General features: G+C 33.1%; 1 protein-coding gene across 1 annotated transcript; it reads right to left on the bottom strand.

The window, feature by feature from the left end:
- Positions 1 to 21483: 21483 nt before the first annotated feature.
- Positions 21484 to 23196, bottom strand: LOC125825068 (uncharacterized). Its single transcript, XM_049504415.1, has one exon. It carries the CDS (start codon positions 23194 to 23196, stop codon positions 21484 to 21486), a length of 1713 nt encoding a protein of 570 aa, XP_049360372.1.
- Between the last annotated feature and the right edge of the window lie 3048 nt (positions 23197 to 26244).

Genomic DNA, 26244 nt, shown 5'->3' with positions numbered 1-26244 from the left:
TAATATGGAATTTTAGGAATATGAAAATGAACTTCAGTACTAATTGTAAGAACATATCACTAATAAGTTTTCAACCTTCCAGGGATCATGTTCATCATTCATCCTCAAAGAGGACACTTTACCCATCAATATCAGACTCCATGGATACCCTATAATTCAGAAGAATGAGATAGAAAAGATGGTGGATGAAATGTTGGTTACTGGAATCATCAGAGATAGTATCAGTCCCTACTCTTCTCCCATTGTTATGGTGATGAACAAAGATGGATTATGGAGACTTTATGTAGATTACAAAGTGTTGAATAGTTGCACAGTAAAGGAAAAATTTCTAATACTAGTCATTGAGGAGCTACTAAATGAACTGCATGGTGCAAGGTACTTATCTAAGTTAGACCTTAGATTTGGATATCACCAAATCAGGACGTTTGAGCCTGAAATTCATTATACTCCTTTTAGGACACATCATGGTCATTATAAATTCTTGTTCATTCCTTTTGACTTGACTGATGCTTCTTTTACATTTCAGAACCTAATGAACAAAAGTTTTCTAGCTTATCTCAAAAACTTCATTTTAGTGTTCTTTGATGACATATTGATGTACCCCGGATTTACGTATAATGCTTTAAACTTGGAGTTTTGCGTGTGTCTTAAGCATTTGTTAATAGATTTGATGGTCTTTTTCTTGTATTTTGCAGAAAAAAGGTTTTGGAGTAGTCGGATGAGAAGAGTGACGCAACAACAGTTTTTGATGTTTGACGAGTCATCCTACAAGAAGTAGGATTGATTCATGGTTTGAAGAGTTGATTTATGAAGATAAGCATTAAACAATGGAAGGTAATGATGAGTCGTAGTAACTTATACAAGCCGTATAATTGAGTCATGGAAAAGTTCAAAGCAGTTGAGCTCCAGTACTTGGTTGACGAGATGACAGGATGGTTCAAACAAAGTTCTACGGGTCGTACAACATAACCGTAGAAAAGCCCAGAGTTAAGTGGAGGAGCTTCTGTCTCACGGAAGGTTCCTACGAACCGTAGGAATTCCTACGAGTTGTAGGATCGAACCGTACGAATGATTGCCTAGCCAAATTTTCCTAGATTTCCTTTTCCTACTTAGGATTTTGAATTCTATAAATATTAGTTGTATTTTTCATTTTTTAGTGTGTTAGACAATTGGATACTTTTATTTTGGCTTTGAGAATTAACTAGGGAACACTTTGTCCATTTAATTCTTGAAGTTTTGGTTTTTAATATAGTTTTTGTCCATCAATTTAAGATTTCAGACTTAAATTACTCACATTGTAAGTTCATGATTTATTTTAACCAACTTATTATGAATTGTGATTATAAAAGCATGAGTAGCTAAATCCACAACTAGGGTTGTGGAAACCATGAGTAATTAACAATGTATACCTAATAATTAAGTAATCCTTAAATAGTGTTTATGCATGTATTGTTGATCTCTTCGTTTTGATTGCTTTTTAACTGTACGCAATGTTAGAACTCATCTTATTCATACTTGCCCAACCAAAAAAGTAACAAATGGGAAGAGAGATTAAATAACAGAGTTTTAGCATTGATAATCCGCAATCTAATAGCCTAACCTAAAGATGTGAGGGCTATTCTTGGGTCAAGGTTAAGGGTTAGTAAAGTATACACCCCGTAGACCGGCCAAGTTGTGTGGTGAAACGCCCTATTTGGAAGATCAATCACTTAGGAGATACCTAATTAACTTACTGACTTTGCATGTTAAACACTAGATAAGGGTTAGTATTATAAGGTTTATTGTGTTATGCACTTGTGGGAACACATATATCCTAGTTTTATCTTTTATTGACTTAACAAAACATTAAATCCTATTACTTGGTTAGTTGTTACTATTCAAATGAATCAATATTACTTTTATGTTACAAATCCCCCTTTTTCTGGAAATAGTCTGACTAAAAGTATAATTAACAATAAATTGGCCTACGTCTAGACCTTATTCCTCGTGGGATTGGCCCTAACTTCTTTCAGATTCTTTTTTTGATAATGACCCCTTATACTTCTTTAGGAAAAGGAAATTTGGGCGTATCAAATTTTGGCGCCGCCGTCGGGTAATAAGGCTTTTAGATTAGTCTAATTTTATTATTGAACAGTTAGTCAATTATTTCCTGATTTATTCTTTTGTTTTTGTCTCTTATAGATTTGGTTCGACGTGTATTCCAAGTACATGAAGTCAAGGCATTCCCCTGACACCTTACGATCCAGAACTAAGAAAACCACTACGGGAAATGGCCAACATCGGACTTGACCAGAATTTGGGAGTAGAGAATAATCCATTTGGAGATGGGGAGCAGGCACCCCAACTCCCACTTCATAGTAGTCAACTAAGAAATCAAGGAAACAATCAGAAAAATCTTGTGATCCTGCAAAATTAACCAACACCCGATGTGCGTATTAACTACATGCATGGTTAATCATAACGTTGTGGGATCAACTGGTTCCATAGTTGTTCCTTCATTACCACTCGAACATACGTTTGTAGTTACTCGCAGTCTGATGCAAATGCTTACATCTAGAGGGTTATTTCATGGCTTGCAATCTGAAGACCCATATGCTCATCTGAGTAAATTTATCAGCGTGTGTAAGAGTAGTGTGGGCACAACCGGACTATGTGTGTTTCCATTATCATTGATAGGTAATGCTACCGTGTGGTTATTTGAGCTCTCATATAACTCAATTACTACATGGGCGGAGCTGCATAGAGTATTCCTGGAAAAATAATTCCCTTTGTAAAATAAGTTGAAGCTTAAAGATAAACTTAACAACTTTGTAGCTCTACATATGGAGTCAATTAGTGATTCTTGGGACAAATTTACATGATTGATGAGAAATGTACCGAACCATTGTATTTGTGATAACTCGCTTAAGGAGTACTTTATAGAGGACTGGATGACAAAGGAAAAACAGTGTTAGATACCACTGCAAAAGGATCTTACAGGGAAAACACATTTCAGGAGATTGCAGAGAAACTTGGAAAGATCTCCAAGAATAATAAGGCATGGAGCACCAGAACTTCGGCTACCACAAAGAGTATTTTTTTGGTACTTGCCACACCTAATTAGTCACATGATGATACTCGTGAAGAGATGGCATAATTGAGGATAAAGATTGGATTAGTGTTGAAACATGAAAGTGGGAATGCTGAGAAAGTCAATGCACGACATTCTTTGTTTGTGCGTCCCTTACCGTTCTTGCTCAGTCTTTCAACGACTGGGAAGGCAGTCGTAGAAACGAAGCCTATCGCCACGTCGACCATCAAATACGAGACTGGACCCCTTCTCAAAGATTTGATGAAATGACCCACCCCACCCAAGAGGATTTTACTATGGTCAGTGCATTGAGATTTGTGGAACTAATTATGCCTTTCTGCCTATCGTCGTAGAAGCTGTTCCTAGGAAAGATTATGACTCTCGGGTATCCAATTAATTAATCCCACAAAGCTCAGACAAGGAGCCAGTATAGGTCGCCATAAATTATCATAATAGATCACCACCGGTTGATGAGTATATATATATGAAGATGATGCGAATTTTGTGAATGATCAGAGGGGGGTTCTGGACTAATTCCGAAGCATCTAAGCAGGATAATTTGCACTTAGGTCAAGTAAATCAAGGTTGGAACTTTAGTAATTACAATTATGAAGGAAACTATAATTGTGAAAGGAACTACAACCGTGATAATAGCCACAACAGAAATGGCTATAATAGAAATGATAAGAGTGGTCCCAATGTTCCACCAAGAAATCGTGAAGGAGGATTAAGTTTAAATAACATTAAGTATATGATGGCTAAGATGAGTAAAAGGTTTGACTCATATGATGACCATGTGAAAGAGATGCATACTGATTTATCAAGCATTGGGCAAAAGGTAGATTCACATGCAATATCTATTTAGCAGATTGAGAAAAAAGCTGAGTCAACAAGTGTGAATCTGCATCAACAAGGAACACTTCCTAGCCATACTATCCAAAGTTTGAAGAATGATGGACATTGAATGGAAGTTACTGCTCGGGGTGGAAAATAAGCCATTGACCCTTTTATGCCAACTGAGGAGGAAACTGCTAAGGAACCAGAAGGGGATGGCATTGAAAAAGAGAAACTACCTACCGATCAAAATGAGAAAAAACCCGAAGTTACTCAAAAGATCATTCCAATGCCAAGACCTCCGACTCCTTTCCTATAAAGATTGGTTAAGAAAATTGAAGAAGGGAAGTATGGCAAGTTAATGTCCATGTTGAAGCAATTATCGATAAATTTCCCTTTGAATGAAGCACTGGAACAGATGCCTTGCTATGCTAAGGTTATGAAAGATCTGGTGACCAAAAATAGAGTTGTTAAGTTTTGAAGATGATGATAAGTTAAAGCATTGTAGTGCCTTTGCTACTAGATTGCTAGTGCAAAAGAAGGAAGATTTCGGAGCATTTACTATCCCACGTACCATTGGTTTGTTACACTTTGCTAAGACCCTATATGCCTTGGGTGTTAGCATAAATTTGATGCCGCTATTCAAAAAGTTTGGTTTAGGAGCCCCAAACTGACTGCAATGCGGCTACTTATGGCTGATCATATTGTGAAGAAAACAATCAGGATTTATAAGATGTTTTAGTTAAAGTTGAGGCATTCATATTTCTGGTGGATTCGGTGATATTAGACTGCGAAGTTGACTTTGAACTGCCTATCATCTTATGGAGACCATTCCTTGCTACTGGGCGTGTTTTAGTTGATATGAAGAAAGGGAAAATGAAATTTCGATTAAACAATGAAGAGGGGGCATTTAATATTTGCAAATCAATGAAGCATCATAATGATCTTAAAGTAGTGTCCGTTGTGAATTATATTGTTGAGGACAAACCAAAGGTATCAATTGAGGAGAGATAATGTGTTGACGCATTAGTTATCGTTGATGTGAGGCTAAAAATACATATTTTAAATTATTATTCATCTCACATTTAGTATTTATATTTGTCCTTTTCGAGCATGGATTTTATGGATTGTGCTTAATAGTGTATTTTTTGTAGGATTCAATTGGTGTGAAGATGAAGAAATTTGAAGCTAAAACAAATTAAAGATGGAAGATTGAAGAAGGAAATCAAGTAGGAAACTTAATGGATTAAATTAAATATAATAATGTATAATATGTGAAGAGAGGCGAATTACAAATTACAATTTAAATGTTGCTGGCCACGTGTCACTCATTGGAGACGCAAAAACAATTGAGACAACCATAGTCCACGCGGAAACCAATTCCTTTTAGTTTTGATTTCCCAATTTATTTTGGAATCATTTATTTTATTTAAGTTATCCTACATCTATAAATAGTTCATAAGAATAAATATGGCAGAGGATACTTTGGAGGAAAAAGTTAATATTTTTTAAGGTTCTTTTCTTAGGCATTAGTAGCTAAAGACCCTTGTTCTAGGGCTATGACTACATGATCATTGTATTTTATTGACTTTGATGGATTAATTTTTGTTATCATATGAATTCCTCTTTTATTTTTATTTTAGTATTTTGTGATTGGCCACCATTGAAATAAATTCATTGTCAAAATTGAACTCGCAAGAGGAATAGGAGAATAGAACGTGGGACAAAAGAAGCATGATATTCTCTAGAAATTAGGGTTGATTTGTATCTAGGATAGGGATATACCTAGAGAACTTGTTTGATTAATAGACAGGATGAATACGTCATGTTGGGTAATTAGTTCAGCCTATCCCCACTCAACGATGTAGTTAGACTGCCAATTACGGTAGGCGATTAGGGGTCGGGGGACCATGATCATACATTAGAACTATTTAATCACTAGCAATTAAGGTTTACACCTACATCATGCCCACATACCCCTAGCTAGAGATTTAGCTACTCATAAATAAGGAAATAGAAGATATACTAACAAAGGAGTACTCTATTTCATTCATCAATGGTAAGTAAATTCAGATCCAAGCTTGAAGAAGTAAACTATTGATTTTCTTCTTCAGCAAGCAAATGCTTCTAGAGTATCTATTTTTCTATTTTGTACTTTGCAATAATGAAACTTCTTAGAATTATTCCGAAATGGGAAGAATATGATAATACATAACTACACATGTCCCAATTTTGTCCCTGGAACTTTTCAAAGAAAGCATTTTCAACTAGGGGTGTGCATCGGTCGGTTCGGTTCAATTTTACGTATTATCGATTCGATTTATCAGCTTTCGGTTTTTAAATATGCTAACCCAATAACAAACCAATAAGAAATTTTTTATCAGTTTTCGGTTTATCATTATCGGTTCGATTTTCGGGTTTACCCAATAAGAAAATGTCCATAAAATATCCATAAAATAATATAAAATAGTACGAAGGCTATAATTACATGTTACCACCAAAACATAATATGAAACTTCGGATGTTGATCAAATTACTAACATTTACAAACTTGCACAAGCTACAACCTACAATTACGAATTAAAACTACAATCAAATAGTTCAACAAGACAATCTTGAACAGTTGCTTGATCCATCAGTTAATCGGCAAAATTCTCACCAAGTTCCTAACCAAGACAATCACAAAGCCTGAAAAAAGAAAAAAAAACAACCACCAATTTAATCGACTATTATCGTAGCATTTTTACATTTAATGACAAAATGCTTTTGAAATCTAGATTGAACTCACTTTAATGATGAACATATTTAATGAAATGGGCTCCATATACATAACACCCACCCTCAAATGAACACGGTAAGATGATTAGATGACGACATAATTAGCAAGAAGTGAACAAAATATAATAGTCTCATCACTAGAGGCCTCAAAGAACCCTCTTAAAAATGATTCTCCAAAATCATTTCACAATCAAATTAAACCCAATTTTATAGTCATGCAGACTATCAAGTGTTGACACCCAATTTTGGTTCTCCACATTTATTTAACTAAAATTTTAATAATAATAATAATAAAATATATATGTTATGAAATTTTTGGAATACGAAAATATTACTTATTTTATTTGATAAATCTATTTAATAAATACTATTTTTTATATAAAAAAATTAAATATTATATAAATACTACTACTTACTTTCTCATTTTTATTTATTTATTGTTTTTAAGGGTTAACTCGATTTTTTTGAATTAAAATTTCTATTATTGTGATAAATATTTTCCGACATTTTTCAAAATTAGGAAGGCTTAATTAATTAATGAGTTAGTAATTTATATTTTTTTAGAATGACTAATTTTATCAAATAAGCTAGTCTTGCAAAATAATTATTTTCTTTCATTTAATAAATTATGGCTATTTAATAGAGAATATGTTATAATTTAAATGAATTTAATTTGAGCAATTTTGGCAATCCAAGTTACCTTGAACCGGCCAATCCGTGTGTGCCACGTAGGAGAGCACATAGATTGTGCTTCTTAACTTTTAATCTCGTCCCTACGATTTAATCCAACAGTTTTAAATATATATATATATATATATATATATATATATATATATATTTATTGTTATTATTAAACATATTTTTAAAACCTTTTATTTTTATTAACCGTCTGATCAAACGATCTGACGGCCCAAAATGAGTAAGACTTTTCCTCTCCTAAAAGACACCTACCACCGCCCTACTTCTTCCAAAATCATGTTCACACCTTCATCTTCTCCAAAAAATCACCTCAATGATCTTCTTTCTTCCAGAAATCAGACGCCTACACTAGCCAATCTTTTCACGCCTCAACCTAGAAAACGGAAGAGACGCTTCCTCCTCAACGCTACTCTTCCATGGCCGCCCCACGTGATCCCACATCTCCCTGTCAGAGAACCGGCTCTAGGCTGCCGGAAAAATGCCCCATCAGTCACTCAAACCTCTCAAATCAACCTGAAAAGGTCGATTCTTGAGAGATTTTTCTTCTTTTTCATGATTACTTTGTTGTTTCCTCTGAGAGTTGTGTTTCCAAGAATTCAAATTTTGAATTCTTGGAGCCCAAATGGGCTATAAAATCACCTCTTTTGTTCTCATGGAAGGGCATTCGGAAATCATCCATCAACGTCCGAAAACAATCCGAAAAACAGAGAAGAAATCATCAAAAAATCAGTGAGAATCCAAGAATCGATTAAAAAAAGACCGAACAACAATCTAGCGAGTCTGTTCTAGTGTTGAAGTTCGAGTTCGAAGTCAAAATCTCTTGACGTTAAAGCCCATGTTTGCTGCTCTTGAAAAGGTAGACTACTTCGCCTTTATTTTTGTTCAAAACTCTAGTTGTTCGTTTGGGTTGATTTCTTGATAATTTCGAAAAGGTTTCTTAATCTGCTTGTTCAGATTTTGTCTTTTATTTTTAGTACAGTCAAGTTTTCCCATTAAAAAAATGATATACATCCCCTTGTTCTTGTTTTGATTTGAATACGATTTAGGATGCATACATATGAATTGTTGAGGATGTGTTTCTGGTTTGAGTTTCTGAACTGCAATATAGCTTAATCTTCTTTTTTTCGAAATAAAAAGGCCATGTTTAATTTATGATTATGGAAGTTATCCCCTCTCTGTAGTCATTTGATGCAAAGGCTATTGTTTGTTGTTTGAGATTTAAGATTAATCCGAATCTTTATTCTTGAAGTTGACCTATGTCTTTTTATATATACCTAAGCAACCCCCTGATTTGTGTATTAGCTTGAACAAATTACATGAAAGAACGAAGGTTATTCTCAAGCATGGTTAGTTTCGATCGTAGTATCATTGAAATATTCGTACATCTGTTATCCGACTGTTCTTTGGCATATTCGTTGGTATGGGGTACCTTAATTGTAACACCCCGACTTTTCAAAAAGTCTAAATTAACTCGTATCTTCGTGGAAAGACAAGGAGGGTGAGTAATAAATTAAAAATGATGTGGTATGTCATATTTTAAGTGTTCAAGGTTTGTATCTAAAGTTTTGAAGTTAAGTAAGTGGCAAAATAAAAGTTGGCGAAAGTTATTGTAAGTTCCTTTTTAAAGATTTGTCTAAAATTTGGGTCAAACGTCTTGAATGTTTTCTCCCAATATATAAAGAGTTAGAAGGCCTATCACCCATTAAATCGAAGGCCTATGAGTCTAGTTTGCAACACACAAAACCCCGTATCAAATCGACATTAGAGCAAAATGTTATGAGGGTTTTACTAGGGACTGCCGGGGAAGAATTCGGGTCGGGTAAAAAATATGGTATGTCGGCTTATTTAACGTTTTAAGCCATGAAAACATTCTATTTCAGTTCCAAACCAGAGAGAAAGCTTAAGAGAGAGTTCCTATGGAGTTCTAGCATGATGAAGGTTAGTTTTTGACGATTTCTACCATTTAACATTGCCCCCATGCCTAGAAACGTAATCCCTACACATGGCAATCGTTTTTCCCTTCTATTAGTTGTGTTTGGAGCTGGTTTTTGAAGATATAAATTTGTAGTTATTGGTGTTTCTTCAAGGTGCACACTTGGTTAACTAAGGTAATCATTTCGGGACCCTTTTATGGTTATTTTTATGAATTTCTACGGACGTTTCGACAAGTTGGGGCAATATGGTAAATCTGTTGATTTAAGATTAATTATGCACTGTTTATATGTGCATACCAGCTGTGTATATATAGTGTTTGCGAAGCTTAGGACATAAGGAACAACTTTCGTGAAGGAACTACGATCTTTCGAGCGTTCATTGGAAAGGTATGTTAAGGCTATTCCCTACTTACGACATGTTTCCTTAAAGCTTAGGAGCAATGTAATCCTCTCTTATCGAGATTCTTATTCAGTTAGTAGCATCCCTATGTTGGACACGACTTAGAGGCTATTTGTATAGGTTGCTTACAACTAAATTGCTCGCTTTTAGAGATTGGATTGTTATTGTTGCCCTTGGGGCTATTTTGGTTAGCTGCATGAATATGATATATGCCTAGAAGGGCTATGTTCTTCCTACAGGGTTATATGGATGCCTAAAAGCGCTATGAGTTATCTACGGGGCTATATTGATGTCTAGAAGGGCTATGAGTTGCCTACAGGGCTATATTGACGCTTAAGAAGGCTAAGTGCTTCCTACAGGGTCATGTTGTTGCCTAAAAGGGCTATGAGTTGTCTATACGCTATGTCGATGCCTAAGAGAGCTATGTGCTGCCTACGGGGCTATATTAATTCCTAAGAGGGTTATGTGACTACCTACGGGGATAGGGGGACTACCGATAAGGGTATATAGGCTGATTGACACCTTCCGGGCTTATGGGGGCCTAAGTAGGTGGTCTTGTGTGCTGTTTGTACCTGCCGAGCTTATGGGGGCTTGGGTAGGTCGTTGTTTTTATTATATTTGATAAGTTTAGATTTAGGAGCAGGTCAATACACTTATCTTATCCTTGATTTATTTATCAGATTATTCCAGTATATCAGGATACCTCCTCATAGTCTATTGCCTTTCATACTATGTACATTATTTTGTACTGATGCCCCATTGCCTTGAGGGCACTGCATTCATGCACGTAGGTCCTGACAGACGACTGAGTAGACCTCCTCAGCAACAGGATTGACTTTCATCCAGTTGGCTAGCCCTTTTCCTCCGGAGCTGCCAGAGTTGGGAGGTTTGTTACCTTTTGTTGTATATATCTTTATGGGTAGGCTGGGGCCTTGTCCCACTAATCTTTACTACTCTTAGAGGCTTGCAGACTAGTGTGTGGGGTGTATAGCTACGTTATGGCCATACTGGCCTATGTTGTTGGTTTGCTGAAGCTTGTGAGTTGTTTGATGTATTGTATTGATATATACCTACTTTTAGTTTTGGTATAGATATCATGGTGGCCTCGACGGCCCAATCAGGACTTCTGTGTTAGTTGGCTATTTATTTATATGATCTCTTGGGAGTAGCTGTTTCTTTTATAGATTAGTTGACAGGGGCCTTGCCCGCCGAGGGCTTAGTTTTAAGCCGAGATATACTTGTTTGTTTTCTTGATTGTGTGTGGCTGCCATGCACTAGTAGCAAATGGTTCAATAGGGTCGGGTCGGGCCTGAGTTTTGGCAATAGGAGCCAGTTGCGCCCCTCGAGTTTAGGGCATGACATTAATGTTGACAACCTTTAGTTTAGCATGAAAGGGACTCCCAAAGGGAATAAAACACTATGAATGCTTGTTGTCCAGCTGTTCTCTTTGATTTCCTGAAAACCTCCCCCGTTTTTGAATGAAATATGATAAGTTTATCTCTTTGTTCTTACATCTCGCCTAAGTAATTAGAAGGATCCCATGATAGCTTTGTAATATATTGGATTGAACTACTGCATTTTTCTCCTTTCTCTCATGAGTGTCAACACGTGATAAATCTGCCCGTATTCATGTGAAGTCGAGGACATTAGATAAGAATTTATGCAAGCTACGTGTGTCTAGTTAACTTAGTCCGCTACCAATGTGTTGGCTCAACGACTTTAACTTTCTTATGTTTGATTAAGTAGTGCAGTCATAGGAATATTTATCCCTTATGATGACAAATTGAATATTTACTTAAGCTTTCATGTCTCTCAATTTACTTGCTGTCAAGAATTCTAAAATGCTAAGTTCAATCTCATATTTTTAGAAAACAAAATTGTTTACCCAGAATAATGTATAGCCCCTTTTATTTTGTATTTGTACTTTAGATCCTCATGCATATAACATCACCATTACATAGTACATAACGAAATAATATACAGTATCCTCTCTTGTTCCTTAGAAGCTACTTGTATTAATATTGTTTGTTTCTTTTGCTGGACTCAAAGAATAAATGTATATTCATATGCTTCACCAGATAGTTTATGCATGATTAAACTTGTTTTAATGTGGTAGAAAACACATTCATAAGTTCTGTACTCCACATTTAACTTATACAAGTCTAAAAAAGAAAAATGTTAATTTGTAAAATATTTTGCGTCTCGGCACGTGAATGTTTGTGCAAGTTAACTTATATTTCGGTTAACATATGACTTCATGGATTATTTTCTCTATGCTTTATGATAATTTTACAGCCCATTTGCTGATTATTTTTTTTAATCTTATTCTTTTGTACATGTACACTCGGGAGCGCATTTGGAGTTGTGAATTGACTCCATTCATCTGTCCAAATCAGATTTGTGCTCACGTTATCGCTTGTGTCTAGCAGCCTTCATCGTGTCAATAGTGTCCAACGTTTCCTTCTCGCTTCAAGTTTTCACGTTCTTTATATCATATATGTGTTGTTATCTTTTGACTAACATTTTACACATAAGTATTTCGCTTATATTTACGCTTGCTTCTATTTGTTTGGATTTGTATGAACCAACTAAGAACACTAGTAAAGTATAGTCGTTCACCTCCACATCCCTTTAGATATTGAGTTTATTATAGTTATTTAGTTTAGAACGACATTTTTCAATTAAGTTTTATTTGCCACTTGACGCATTTTGGTGGTTATGAAAACATGTCTTTAAAAGAGTTCACTTGGGAATAATGTTTTTTTTCAAATGTTGTGAATTTATTTTCAGATTTTCCTTTCATAAACGAGTATTTAGAATACAAGTTTAGCAACTTAAGGTTTGGAATTTTGGGTCTCAAAGTGTAGCGTTTTGAGTTCAAAAAGTGCAGAATTTTGACATTAGAAAGTCCAAATTTTGATGGTAAAACTGCAGGTTTTGAGGCTCAAAACGCAACTCTTTTGTGGGCTTTAAAGTGTAGAATTTAAGCTTGAAAAATGCAGATTTTTGAGGTTAAAAAGTGCAGATTTTAGCGCGAAAAATGCAGTTTCAACATGCTCTATCAAGCAGATTTTTTAGAACTTAAAATGCAGATTTTCAGGTTTGAAAGTGCAGATTTTAGCTTGAAAATTCCAGATTTCAAGAGATTTTGATGTTTAAAAGTGCAGATTTTAGCTTTAAAAATTCCAGATTTCATGAGGTAAAAATTGCAGCTTTTAACGTGCAGATTTTAGGTGCAAAAAAGGTGTATTTTTGGAACAAAAAATGCTTTGTTATGAGAGTCTTATGATGCAGATTTTGAGGTTCAAAAAATGCAGATTTTTAGCTTAAAAATCGCGGATGTTCTTTGTGTAAAAATGCGGTCTTTTTCTTCTAGTTTCAAACACCATTTTGTGGGATCTAAAAGTATAAATTTTTGGAACTAACCTCTATACTTTGAGAGTTTAAAAGTTTATAGTTTGAATCCAAAAGTGTTTTCAAACACTACTCTTAAAAGGAAGAAGAAACGTGATTTTAAAAGGGCAAAACGGATGTTATAATGCTCGCTAGAATTATTACCTTTTTTTTCTAGTCTTGAAAGATACATTCGGCTTAAGTTATTTATTCGAGACGGACCAAAATATTCATTAGCTTTATCTATAAACTCTCACTTAGGACTTTAAGTTGAGGAAAACTTATCCTTTAAAACTCCCAAATGATTTTCAAACTAGCGTAAGGCTAAAGTTGTTACCGTTTTAGAAATTTTTTTTTCTTTTTTAAAAAGTAAATAAATAAGGAAGTAGGTCTATATATTTTATTAACAAAAATAAATGTTACTATAGAATAAGTCCCAATAGTTAGGCCCATTTTATATTCTTGAGATCACCCATTTATGAAAGTATATTTGCTATTGTCACTTTTTTTAAAAATTAAATACTACTAAAAACATTTTTAACATGCTATTTCAAGATTTTGGATATGCCAACAGGTTCAAATACAAGGTACATACATATATATGTCATACACATAAAGGTATATATTCTATATTTTTCTCTACATAATCTTTTTTTTTATCTACTATCCCGAATGTTATTTATTTATTTTTATAATTTATTCCTACACTTTACACATATTATTTTACTAAATCTAATCTATCGTTAACTTATTCTTACATGTAAATAAAATAATAAACTTTCACATGTTTTAAACAACTTACATATATATACTACACTTTATAATAAACATATTTAAGATCACAAACCTTTATATAATATTTTAACATCTACTATCATTTTTTATTTTTATTTTTAGAAAACTCCATTTTATATATTTTCATTCAAATTACACATCACATATTACTACGTATTTACACCCAACTACTATCTTATTTTTATTTCACGTCTTAATAAGACGACATATTTTTTGCAAAATTCAACATCTATGTATTTTTAGGATGAGTTTATTATAATACAACTATTTTTTTTTTACATATGAATTTATTATACATTTAAGTACATTATTTATTTATTTTACAATATGATAAAAATACTACTATTAAATATATTTTATAAGACATATATATGTCGTACCTTGTATTTTACTCTTTTTCTTAAACTAACTAATTAACTTACCATTGATTTTTAAAGCAAATAAATAAACAAGTTTTCCTAATCATATTTTCCTAAATTAGTTTAAGGACTATCTTCGGATAGGCTCTGAGGGATGCTTAACACCTTCCCCTCGAGTAACCAAAACCCTTACTCAGAATCTCCCTGGTTTCGCAAATCAAAACAGAGTTTACACTTACATATTTAAAAAATGATTTTCTTAATATTTTCCTTAAAATTTAGGTAGCGACTCTAAAACAAAAATATTTTTTATTTCAAAACCAGAGTGTCGACCATATTATGTTGTGAACTGTTTCGACCGATTCGAAATGGGGTGCGACATCAGGCACAAACACTAAATTAACAATTCCATTTTTATTGGAAACTAATCCATTTATAATATCATCATGTCTCTTAATTGACTCCAAACACTTCTAATTAATAAATATGTATTAAGTGTTGAGCAAGTTAAGCTTAACAATATGCAATATTTTGCCTCATATCATAATTTACTTTCTTGACAGAAGGCTTATACATTGAAAACAGAGCAAATACATGACTTAGAGCAACTTGTAGCTAGAATGACTTACCGAATGTCCAGATCCAAGTGCAAAAAAGGAAGAGTTTCAACTCCACATTAATCACCCAGAATGATAGTATTAGCCAAATCAATAGAGAATTTATGTTAATCAACCAAAAAAATGTTAATGACTATTTACAATAACAATTAAAATATCCTTACCTTTTCAAGTTGTTCGAGGACATCTATATCTTCCTCAACACTTATAGGTCGTGATTCACTTCCGAATTCAATCTTAAAGGTGTCACACCCCTTTTCGCGCACGGCGGAAGGGTTTTTCCAATTTAAGTGACGTTATAGATTTAGGGATTATTTTACTTTCAGAGTTGCCACTTGGAATTGAGTTATGGTGTTCCAAGTCACCTTTTTGTTTAATCCCTAATCAAAAGGAAATGACTCTTTATATGGTCTACGAACTAGAAATTCGGGTAAGAAATTCTGTTGATCGAGGGGAAGGTATTAGGCATCCCTCGAGTCCCGTGGTTCTAGCACGGTCGCTTTTATTGACTTCTACCTACTTTAAATCATTTGTGGATATATTATTTTCAGGCCATGACTTGTTTGTATTTTTATTGTTGAACTTTTATTTGGTCTGAAATCGGATGCATAACTGCATTCTCGACTTTTGACATATAAATAGCTTATGAGCATAATTGTTTTCTTCTCTCGAGTGCATCACCTAATTTTATCTATAAGTGATCTTATTTTAAATTAATGAAAGTTATTATATTTTTCGACAAGGTGTGTCACCGCATCCTTGAGTTTTTTTCAATGTCTCAAAAAAGATGCGCAACCGCATCCTTAATTTTTTACAAATATTTTTAACGTGCATAAAACTCATCTAGTATTAAAAGTACTTACTCTTATTTTTCTGAATTCTAGACAACTAATCTTCTCATTTCATTATTATATTTATTGATGATACTTTTAATTACATTAATCCACATGTTAAAATATATATTAGAATAATTTTATCAAGGTGTGTCACCACATCCTTGAATTTCTTTTAAGTGTTTCAAAAAAGATGTGTAACCACATTCTTAATTGAAACAAATATTATTATTTTTTACATGCCTAAAACCCATCTAATGTTATAAGAAAATATTAAATAAAATAAAACAAATCTAAACTTCTAGGATACAATATAAATTTTGGATTATCTTATATTCTTTTATTTTTATTCACCCTTAAAGTTAATGTTAAAATTAGGCCTACACATATTATATTTTTATTTTTTTTATCTTGAAGTTAATGGCGAAATTAGGCATACTCATATTGTACTTTATTATTAATCCAACAAAACAATGACGAATTGCTAAAATAAATCTCATTCTTTATTTAATAAATAAAACAACAATAATTTTGTGAACCCAATAATTCCTACTTTATCGTTATTAGCATCGAAATCAAGAAAAGAACAACATCATGACCCATTCATTTTAAGACATCACAACTAATGAACAAAAATAGATAAATAAAAATAACCACCAAATAAAATTACTTTCATTCATTAAAGAGATATAACACTTAACACATTCTTCATTTTAATCAAATTATGAATAAAATAAAAGTGTAAGAAAACTTATCATAATAATTACATCAAATTCCATAAATAAATTAAAGAGATAAGATAAAGTTGAACCTTAAATGAAGAAATAAGAATCGCAAAATCTGGACCAAACCTCGATTAGAACACTCACAAAGCTTTGGTGTGGATGTGTGTTGTGTTTATATAAAAGTAATGAAAAGAAAAGGAACAAAGAGATGAAAAATGTTTGTGGGTATGTTACCGATCGGTTTTTTCTTCTTTCTGGCGTGTGTGTGTTTGTTTTTCTTTTTTCTTTTTTTGGTTGTGCCTCTATACGTTGTGTATGTTTTTTTTTTGTTTGTGGGAAGTGTTGTGTTTAGGAATAGTGTCCGGTATGTATGTAGTGTGCAGATGGGGTTTTTGTAGTGTTCTTGTACGTGTAGTATGTGGGTGTATAGTGGTGTAGGGGTTGAGTGGAGTGGGGTGGAGTAATGTAGTGTGGGGGGGGGGGGTAGAGTAGTGGGGTTAATGGGTAGGTATATATAAATATAAAATATAATAATTAAAAATATTAATTAATTATTTTATATTAATATAAATATCAGAAAAGTTAAATAGCTAATTAAAAAATATAATTAAGAAACACTAGTTTATTTATTAAATCTAAATTAAAAGAAAATATTTTTTTTAAAAAAATTTTCATTTCTTTTTTAAACAATTAAAATAAAACTTACCTTAAAAAGTGATTATATTTTTGTTGTTTTAAAACCTTTTAAAAGAAATTTAATAAAATAAGATAAAAGTCAAAATATTTAATTTAGATTTATAAAAATATTTAAGCTCAAAAAATGGTGTAAAATTTTAGGTTCGGTCAAAAATTACGTGTCTACAGTTTGCTCCTCTTTGACTGAAAACACGACGTGTTTGTTAGACAAAGAAGTAGACAAAGCGACAAGTTTTGACCGGACTTTTATTTGAGTAGAGAAATTTGTGCGACCAAGTCGTAATTTTGAACATCCTACATATTCCGGGTTATAAGGGAATCAAGTCACGTGTAGTTGAAGGAGATGAGGTGATGAGCTGGAAGTTAAGTGAGGTTTTATCAAGGCTCCAGGTCCCGGCTCTTATCCTTACATAAAAAAAATGAAAGCTAATAGTCAAAAGAAAAATAAAAGTACAAGCTCCTATCTATGCAGCTTCTCTTTAGTCTTCACTTGAGTCTTAACTTTCAAATATCACCTTGATTTTGGTGGGTATTTTGATCTTGAATAGATTCGATGCTTAACTTGCCACTTAGAGTGAGCTTTTGACACTCTTCAAAATGAAAATTTGAATATGTTCTTGAATGACTGCATGTTTTCTTGATCAGAAGCTGAATAGAAATAGATGTCAGGAAGACATGCTGCTATATGCATTGAAGAAGCTGATTCTGGCTATCATGGAATTGATCATTCTGAAAAGAGTTGAAACTTTGTTCCTGAATTTCTAATCCATGTTTCGCTTGAAGAAACCTGAAAACCATCTCAAACAAAAGAAATAAACAAAAAATTTGCCACAGTTTTCACTGGAAAAATTTTGTGAGTTATGAGCAAATGTAAATTAAAAATATAAACTCAGACTAGGAAGTGCTTAACCTAGGAGAAGAAAAAAAAGGTCTCTGACTATGAAGTGTTTATCCTAGGAGAAAGTAACCAAATCTCATTATGTATGAGGGTCTTGCTAATCCCATTGTCCAGGAGGGTCCTGCTAATCTAATTATCATTGTCCAGGAAGGTCCTGCTACTCAAATTCCCATTGTTAGGAGGGTCTTGCTACACTAATTCCCATTGTTTATGAGGTCCTGCTAATATAATTCTCATTGTTTAGGAGGGCCCTGCTACTCTAATTCTCATTGTTTAGGAGGGTCCTGCTACTCTAAATCTCATTGTTTATGAGGGTCCTGCTACGCTACTTCTCATTGTTTAGGAGGGTCCTGCTACGCTAATTCTCATTGTTTAGGAGGGTCCTGCTACTCTAGTTCCCATTGTTTATGACGGTCCTGCTAGTCTAGTTCCCATTGTTTAGGAGGGTCCTGCTACTCTAGTTCCCATTGTTTCGGAGGGTCCTGCTACTCTACTTCCCATTGTTTAGAAGGGTCCTGCTACACTAATTCCCATTGTTTATGAGGATCCTGCTACACTAATTCCCATTGTTTAGGAGGGTCCTGCTACACTAATTCTCATTGTTTATGAGGGTCCTTCTACTCTAGTTCCCATTATTTAGGAGGGTCCTGCTACTCTAGTTCCCATTGTTTAGGAGGGTCCTGATACGCTACTTCCCATTGTTTATGAGGGTCGTGCTACGCTAATTCTCATTGCTTATGAGGGTCCTGCTACACTAATTCCCATTGTTTAGGAGGGTCTTGCTACACTTATTTTCATTGTTTAGGAGCGTCCTGCTACGCTACTTCCCATTGTTTAAGAGGGTCGTGCTACGCTACTTCCCATTGTTTAAGAGGGTCCTGCTACACTAATTCTCATTGTTTAGGAGGGTCCTGCTACACTTATTTTCATTGTTTATGAGGGTCCTGCTACACTAACTCTCATTGTTTAAGAGGGTCCTGCTAAACTAAATCATCAAATACAATTACCGTAACACATTTTTTTTAAATAGTTTTTATTTTTATTTTTTAGATTAGAAAATGTTTATCCTAAAAGAAAAAATGAAAAATAACTGCCTCAAACTAGAAAGTGTTTATTCTAGGATACAGAAAATAAATAAATAAAATAATAATACTAATAATGGTCTAGGACATGGAAGTGTTTATCCTAGGAGAAAATGAGAAATAAATGTCTCAATCTAGGAAATGTTTTTCCTAGAAGAAAAAATGCATGTAATTTTTTAATTTTTTTTTTTGCAATAATGTTCACAAATTTGAGTCTTTCATTTATATATATATATATATATATATATATATATATTTTTTTTTTAATGGCAGTCGATTTGTGGCATTTGACTTTGAGGATAGTTTCTCCTATTGTTGCCATGTTTGAAGCTAATTTTAACTTTGAGATAAACTGATTTCGTTTGCTAGTCAGCTCACCTTGATAATCTTGAAACATCTCTAGTTGTTCAAAACTTTCAACTTCATACTTGTTATATTGTTTCCATCCTCCAACAATCATTGAATCTTGTATTCATATAAATTCTCAAAATTTGTCAATTATTGGCAAGTTACTATGCATATTAATATTTCTTGAATCATGTCACATTTGAAGTGCTGACCAAACTTTGCTTTGTACAATTGAAAAGATGGTAGCAATTTTGAAATCATTTTCTGCTTGCTTTAATGAAGACTAACCCAAGGGAAAAAATGAAACCGAATTGAGCGATACAAAATAAGAAGAAGGAAAGTAAAAAATAAAAATTAACCTTTAAGAGAAAAAAAATGGAAATAAAAAGAAACTCCTTTGAGAGTGATGATCAATTCTAATGATCATGACATACATGTGAGATTAAATGGCTTGATTTGTCCAATCAATATAAACTTTATCTTTGTCAAACTTTCAACCTACTGAAGTCAGACTTTTATAATACAACTTTTGCACTAGATTCATATCTCACATTTGACGGTTCCTCGAAAGGTTTTTCACCAATAACCTCTCTCATTTTGTATGTCTCTCACTCACATCGTCTTATAGTGCCCTAAGGGTTTTCACCAATAAGACTCTCTCATTTTTCACTTTCTCTCAACACAAATGATGCCTTATAGTGCTTTCGAGAATTTTCATCGATAAGATTATCTCATTTTCGCTCTTTATGCGAACGATGTGACATTTTTCCTTATATGATAATCAACACTGAAAGCTTGCTTGACTTGCCATTGTTAAAAATGGATCAGAAGGTCTTTATTTGGATTGTAATGTGACTTTTGGACAGGGTTATAAAGAAAGGGTGAAAACTCAGATATAATACTTATAAGACGATTAAGACTTACGACTTTTGGAATCGACTCTAAATAAACAAATAAACAAAATAAAATAATAATAATAATTATTATTATTATTATTATTTTTGCCCCAGTTTTTGTGATGAGGATCTTAGAGATTTTTTTCTTGGTTGGACCGAACCTCAGAATAAAGCCTACGTATCTTGTCAAAGCAAGAATCATGTCGTAGTTCAGGAAGTTTGTTCTTTTGTTGTTATTGATTTTTTCCACCTCTTTTTTCACTTTTTTTCCTGACTCTTTTTTGTGACTTCTATTTTTTATTTTTTATTTTGAAGTTGCGACTCTTTTTCTCTTTTTTGAATTTGTGACTCTTTTTTCTTTTTCTTTTTGACTGTATTTTGATTCCAAAAGAGGGGTACGAAAGAGAATAAATTTAAGGCTCAAAAGGGGTAGCAAAGGATTACATAGTGTTTGGATAGTAGAATGAAATGCCTTCGTCATATCAATTATTAATAATGACAAATACAAGCATGCCCTTTAAGATGTGAAGTGAAAATCATACATTATCTCTTTGCAACGTATGCATTGATGGATATGTATATCAACTTGAAATCTCCATTTGAGTAATACCTTCTTGACAAAAAATGACATACGTCAATTTAAATGAAACTTATTTTTTTAACCATTTTCGATACTAAAGGACGTATCAAGGTGTTTAAGTCATTTATTCATTTCCTCGAATGTATTTATTTTTTTACTTCTATGGTGTATTCATTTCATGGCTAGATATAATCTTAAGATCTTACCAAATCCTCTTGCATATCATGTCACAAAAATTGAATTGAAAAGAAATGTATGTCGAAAGCCAAATAGAATGGGTCACTTTGACACAAAATAAAGATTATATTAAGATAAAAAAAAACTCGATGACAAGACAACAAACTAAATTTTAGGTTACAACTCTATAATAACCCAAACTACGACAAGACTCAACAAACAAACACATAAGAGAAATGATAGAAATGTCTGACTTACTAAAATAAAATAAAAAAGAATTGCATAGAAGAAATGATGACAAAATAAACTATCCATACACTTTTTTTTGCGAGAAAAGAAGAGTGTATCCCAATCACCAAGCTTGACTTCTTAGCCACTACTTTGCACGCTAACCTTCATGAAAGCTCCAACAATTTCAATTGTCTTTTTCTGAGAATTGAGAGAATTGTCATATTCTTTGTCATAACACATCATTTCGATGAAGTGTGTATCATTATGCGCCGGTAGAAGATTCTTAGTAACATTTGGGGGGTCATCATTTTGAACCACAATCATCTTTGTTTGAACCATCTCTTCCACCTTTCTTCTTAAATTTTGATAATCTTCAGTACTGTGCCCTGGAGCATCAGAATGGTATGCACACCGTATTGTAGGATTGAAACCTTTTGCATGTGGATCCACGTAATTTTGAGGAATTGGCTCTATCATATTCAAACGTTTGAATTTCTCAAATACACTTGTGTAAGACTCTCCAATTGGTGTGAAATTGTTCATAGGTATTTGACCTCCCTTAAATCCCTGTCTTGGACGGGGATTATAAGGTGCTCGAAAAGTTTGAGAGAAAGGACGAACATTTTGATTTGTTGGTGCTCTCCATTGAGGATAGTTTGGTGGATATGCATATGGTTGTGCACCATAGACTGCATATTGAGGTGGGACAATAGAATTTTGTGTATCTTGCATGGGGAAATAGTGATGAAATTGAGGTGGTGCATATTGATAAACTGGACCCCTTGGACCCTTTAGTGTGTCTGACACAACATTTACTACATCTTCCTTCATTTTCTTTCCCTTAAGATTTCCTGATCCATTTTTAATCACTTGTGTTGTAGCTTTCAAGGCAACTTGACTTACAATTTTTCTAGACTTAATGTCATTTTCCACCATTTCACCAATCTTAATAACTTCAGCGAATGTTTTTCCAACAACGGAAAGTAAATAATGAAAGTAGTCTGGTTCTTGCGCTTGAAGGAAAACATCAATCATTTCAGACTCTTTCATTGGCGGCTTAACCCTAGCATCTTGCTCCCTCCACCTAATAGCATATTCACAAAAAATTTCGGTGGTCTTCTTCCTCATGTTGACAAGTGAAGTACGATCTGGAACTATGTCGATGTTATATTGAAATTGTTGAACAAAGCATCGATCCAAATCATCCCATGTATGCCAGTTAGAAGTATCTTGATTTATGAACCATTCTGAGGCAATTCCTATCAAACTTTCCCCAAAATAAGCCATGAGCAATTCTTCTTTGCTTCTAGCCCCTCTCAGTTGATTATAATATCTCTTTAAATGAGCTACATGATCTCCATGTCCATCATATTTTTTGAACTTTGGAGTTTTAAAACCGATGGGTAGATGAACGTGGGGAAACATGCACAAATCATTGAATGAAATATTTTTGTGACCTCCCAATCCTTGCATATCTCTTACACTCTGTTCCAAACTCTTCATTTTTCTAGTCATTTCTTCATGTTCCTCGTTCTTAACAGCTTTTTCAGCCTCAACATGGGAACTATACTGATGAGTGTGAGGGTAAGAGCTTGGAATTTTAAAAGTCAATTCAGGAGTATAATCTTGATCATATTGAACTTTGGGTGGAGGATCGTTTTTGGATTTTGGCTCCATTAGTTGTTGAACGACATTAGTCGACGTAGTTGGAATGAATAGTGGATTACTTGTCATAGGCGTACTCAAAGGGCGCACCATAAAAGTTCCAGCTACGTTTGATGCGTTAGCATAGGGATCGAATCTAGGTGGATAAATTGGATCACTTATCGATACGTGGACAGGGGGTGACATTTGTATTTAGATAGTCACGGATTGAAGGCGATGGAGCTTGTCCACTCATCCAAGCTTCGTACATCTCCGTCATTTGCTGTCTTAGTATCCTTATCTCTTCGGCTGACACTATTTCTTGTGACATCATCTGGTTTTGGACCTCATCATTGTCCTACTCATTTCCGTCTTTGTGAGTCATTTTCTTTTTCCCTTTTGACCTTGTATTGTAGGGATGGGATGTCAGCCTAACTACAAATAAACCACCTTAATTTAACTGCGCAATGATAATAATGCTTGTTAGGGCTAGACCTTCTTCAGTTATAAGTTATTTTTTTAAAAAATAATAATTTAATAATGCTTTGATCAAATTTGTTTGAGATTGAGTACGTAACACGCTTGCGAACATGACTAAGATCTTTGCATATTTTTTCAAAAACTCAATAACTAAGCATTTTTTTAGAGCTTTGAGATAAAATCCTTTAGTTTTTTTTTATTTGACTTATTAAAAGAAAATTAATAAAAACTTGTTTTTGATAAAGATTAAAGCTTCTTGTTTTTCATTTTTTTTTTGAATTTTTGAATTTTTGAATTTTTTTTTGAATAAAGATCACCGAACTCAAAGCATATGTATCCCATTGAGGTGAGAATCAGGTGTGCGTAGTTCGTCTAGATTGGACAGAAAAAAAAAAATAACTTTGAAATATTAAAAACTTTTTTCTGATAAAAATGCAATTTTTAAAGTATTATGAAAGTAAAATATTTTGATTTTTTTATTAACTGCACAAAAAGAGATTTAATTAATATTTTTTTCTTTAATTTTGATTAAATAGTGAAAAATCTTTCATTTCATTTTCTAGAAAGGTATAATATCTTCTAAAAAAAGAAATATTTTTTTTCTTCACTAGTCACACTAAAATGAGTCAACTTATAGATATTTTCTAAATAAATGTATTTGCATGTAGCTAATAAAATGATCTAAGTGGTCAAGTAAAAGAGAGATACATGCCATAGACAGACTCAATTCTTGTTCAAGTCTACTAAGTAAAATGCAAATGATGCAAAATAACGGAGCCTACTAAGGATAATCATGTATGTATATCAGGTTTAATAGGCCTAAACCTAAAGTTATTAGTTTCTAGACCGGTTTACCCGAGTGAACAACTCGGATAAGGGATGGACAACTTATCGGTAGCAGCGCTATTCCGATTTCATTGCTGGTCCAACTCTGCCTAACATTTGTGACTAAAATCCTTCACTAGGTGCCCAAACACTTCAGCTTTATTTCAAAAGAGAGTGGGATGCATAACTGCATTCCCTACTACCCTATTTTAGAGACTCAAGGTGCGCGAGAAGAAAATTATATACTATTCAACAATATAAAAGCGATAAATGAGCAGCAAGTAGCACATTAGGTCATCAAAATAATATATCCAATGAAATAATATAATAAAATCAAGTAAAAGTCAATAGACAAAACTCGAATTCTGGTTATTCCTCAGCGGAGACGCCAGAGATGTCACACCCATTTTCGCGCATGGCGGAAGGGTTTTTCCAATTTAAGTGACGTTATAGATTTAGGGATTATTTTACTTTCAGAGTTGCCACTTGAAATTGAGATATGATGTTCCAAGTCACCTTTTTATTTAATCCCTAATCAAAAGGAAATGACTTTTTATATGGTCTGCGAACTAGAAATTCGGGTAAGAAATTCTGTTGATCGAGGGGAAGGTATTAGGCATCCCTCGAGTCCCGTGGTTCTAGCACGGTCGCTTTTATTGACTTCTACCTACTTTAAATCATTTGTGGATATATTATTTTTCAGGCCATGACTTGTTTGCATTTTTATTGTTAAACTTTTATTTGGTCTGAAATCGGATGCATAACTGCATTCTCGACTTTGGACATATTAATAGCTTATGAGCATAATTGTTTTCTTCTCTTGAGTGCATCACCTAATTTTATCTATAAGTGATCTTATTTTAAATTAATGAAAGTTATTATATTTTTCGACAAGGTGCGTCACCGCATCCTTGAATTTTTTTCAATGTCTCAAAAAAGATGCACAATCGCATTCTTAATTTTTTACAAATATTTTTAACGTGCATAAAACTCATCTAGTATTAAAAGTACTTACTCTTATTTTTCTGAATTCTAAACAACTAATCTTCTCATTTCATTATTATATTTATTGATGATACTTTTAATTAAATTAATCCACATGTTAAAATATATATTAGAATAATTTTATTAAGGTGTGTTACCACATCTTTGAATTTCTTTTAAGTGTTTCAAAAAAGATGTGTAACCACATTCTTAATTGAAACAAATTTTTTTTTTTTTACATGCCTAAAACCCATCTAATGTTATAAGAAAATATTAAATAAAATAAAACAAATCTAAACTTCTAGGATACAATATAAATTTTGGATTATCTTATATTCTTTTATTTTTATTCACCCTTAAAGTTAATGTTAAAATTAGACCTACACATATTATATTTTTATTTTTTTATCTTGAAGTTAATGGCGAAATTAGGCATACTCATATTGTACTTTTTTTATTAATCCAACGAAACAATGACAAATTGCTAAAATAAATCTTATTCTTTATTTAATAAATAAAACAACAATAATTTTGTGAACCCAATAATTCCTACTTTATCGTTATTAGCATCGAAATCAAGAAAAGAACAACATCATGACCCATTCATTTTAAGACATCACAACTAATGAGCAAAAATAGATAAATAAAAATAACCACCAAATAAAGTTACTTTCATTCATTAAAGAGATATAACACTTAACACATTCTTCATTTTAATCAAATTATGAATAAAATAAAAGTGTAAGAAAACTTATCATAATAATTACATCAAATTCCATAAATAAATTAAAGAGATAAGGTAAAGTTGAACCTTAAATGAAGAAATAAGAATCACAAAATCTGGACCAAACCTCGATTAGAACACTCACAAAGCTTTGGTGTGGATGTGTGGTGTTTATATAAAAGTAATGAAAAAAAAAAGGAACAAAGAGATGAAAAATGTTTGTGGGTATGTTACCGATTGGT

This window comes from Solanum verrucosum, unplaced genomic scaffold, assembly GCF_900185275.1.
Source record: "Solanum verrucosum unplaced genomic scaffold, falcon-dt-bn FXZP01000069.1, whole genome shotgun sequence".
Taxonomy (NCBI): domain Eukaryota; kingdom Viridiplantae; phylum Streptophyta; class Magnoliopsida; order Solanales; family Solanaceae; genus Solanum; species Solanum verrucosum.
This window is presented reverse-complemented; position numbering and strand designations above follow the sequence as displayed.

Coding starts and splice junctions, on each gene's coding strand:
- LOC125825068 (XM_049504415.1), bottom strand. CDS start 23,196: ATGTCACCCCCTGTCCACGTATCGATAAGTGATCCAATTTATCCACCT.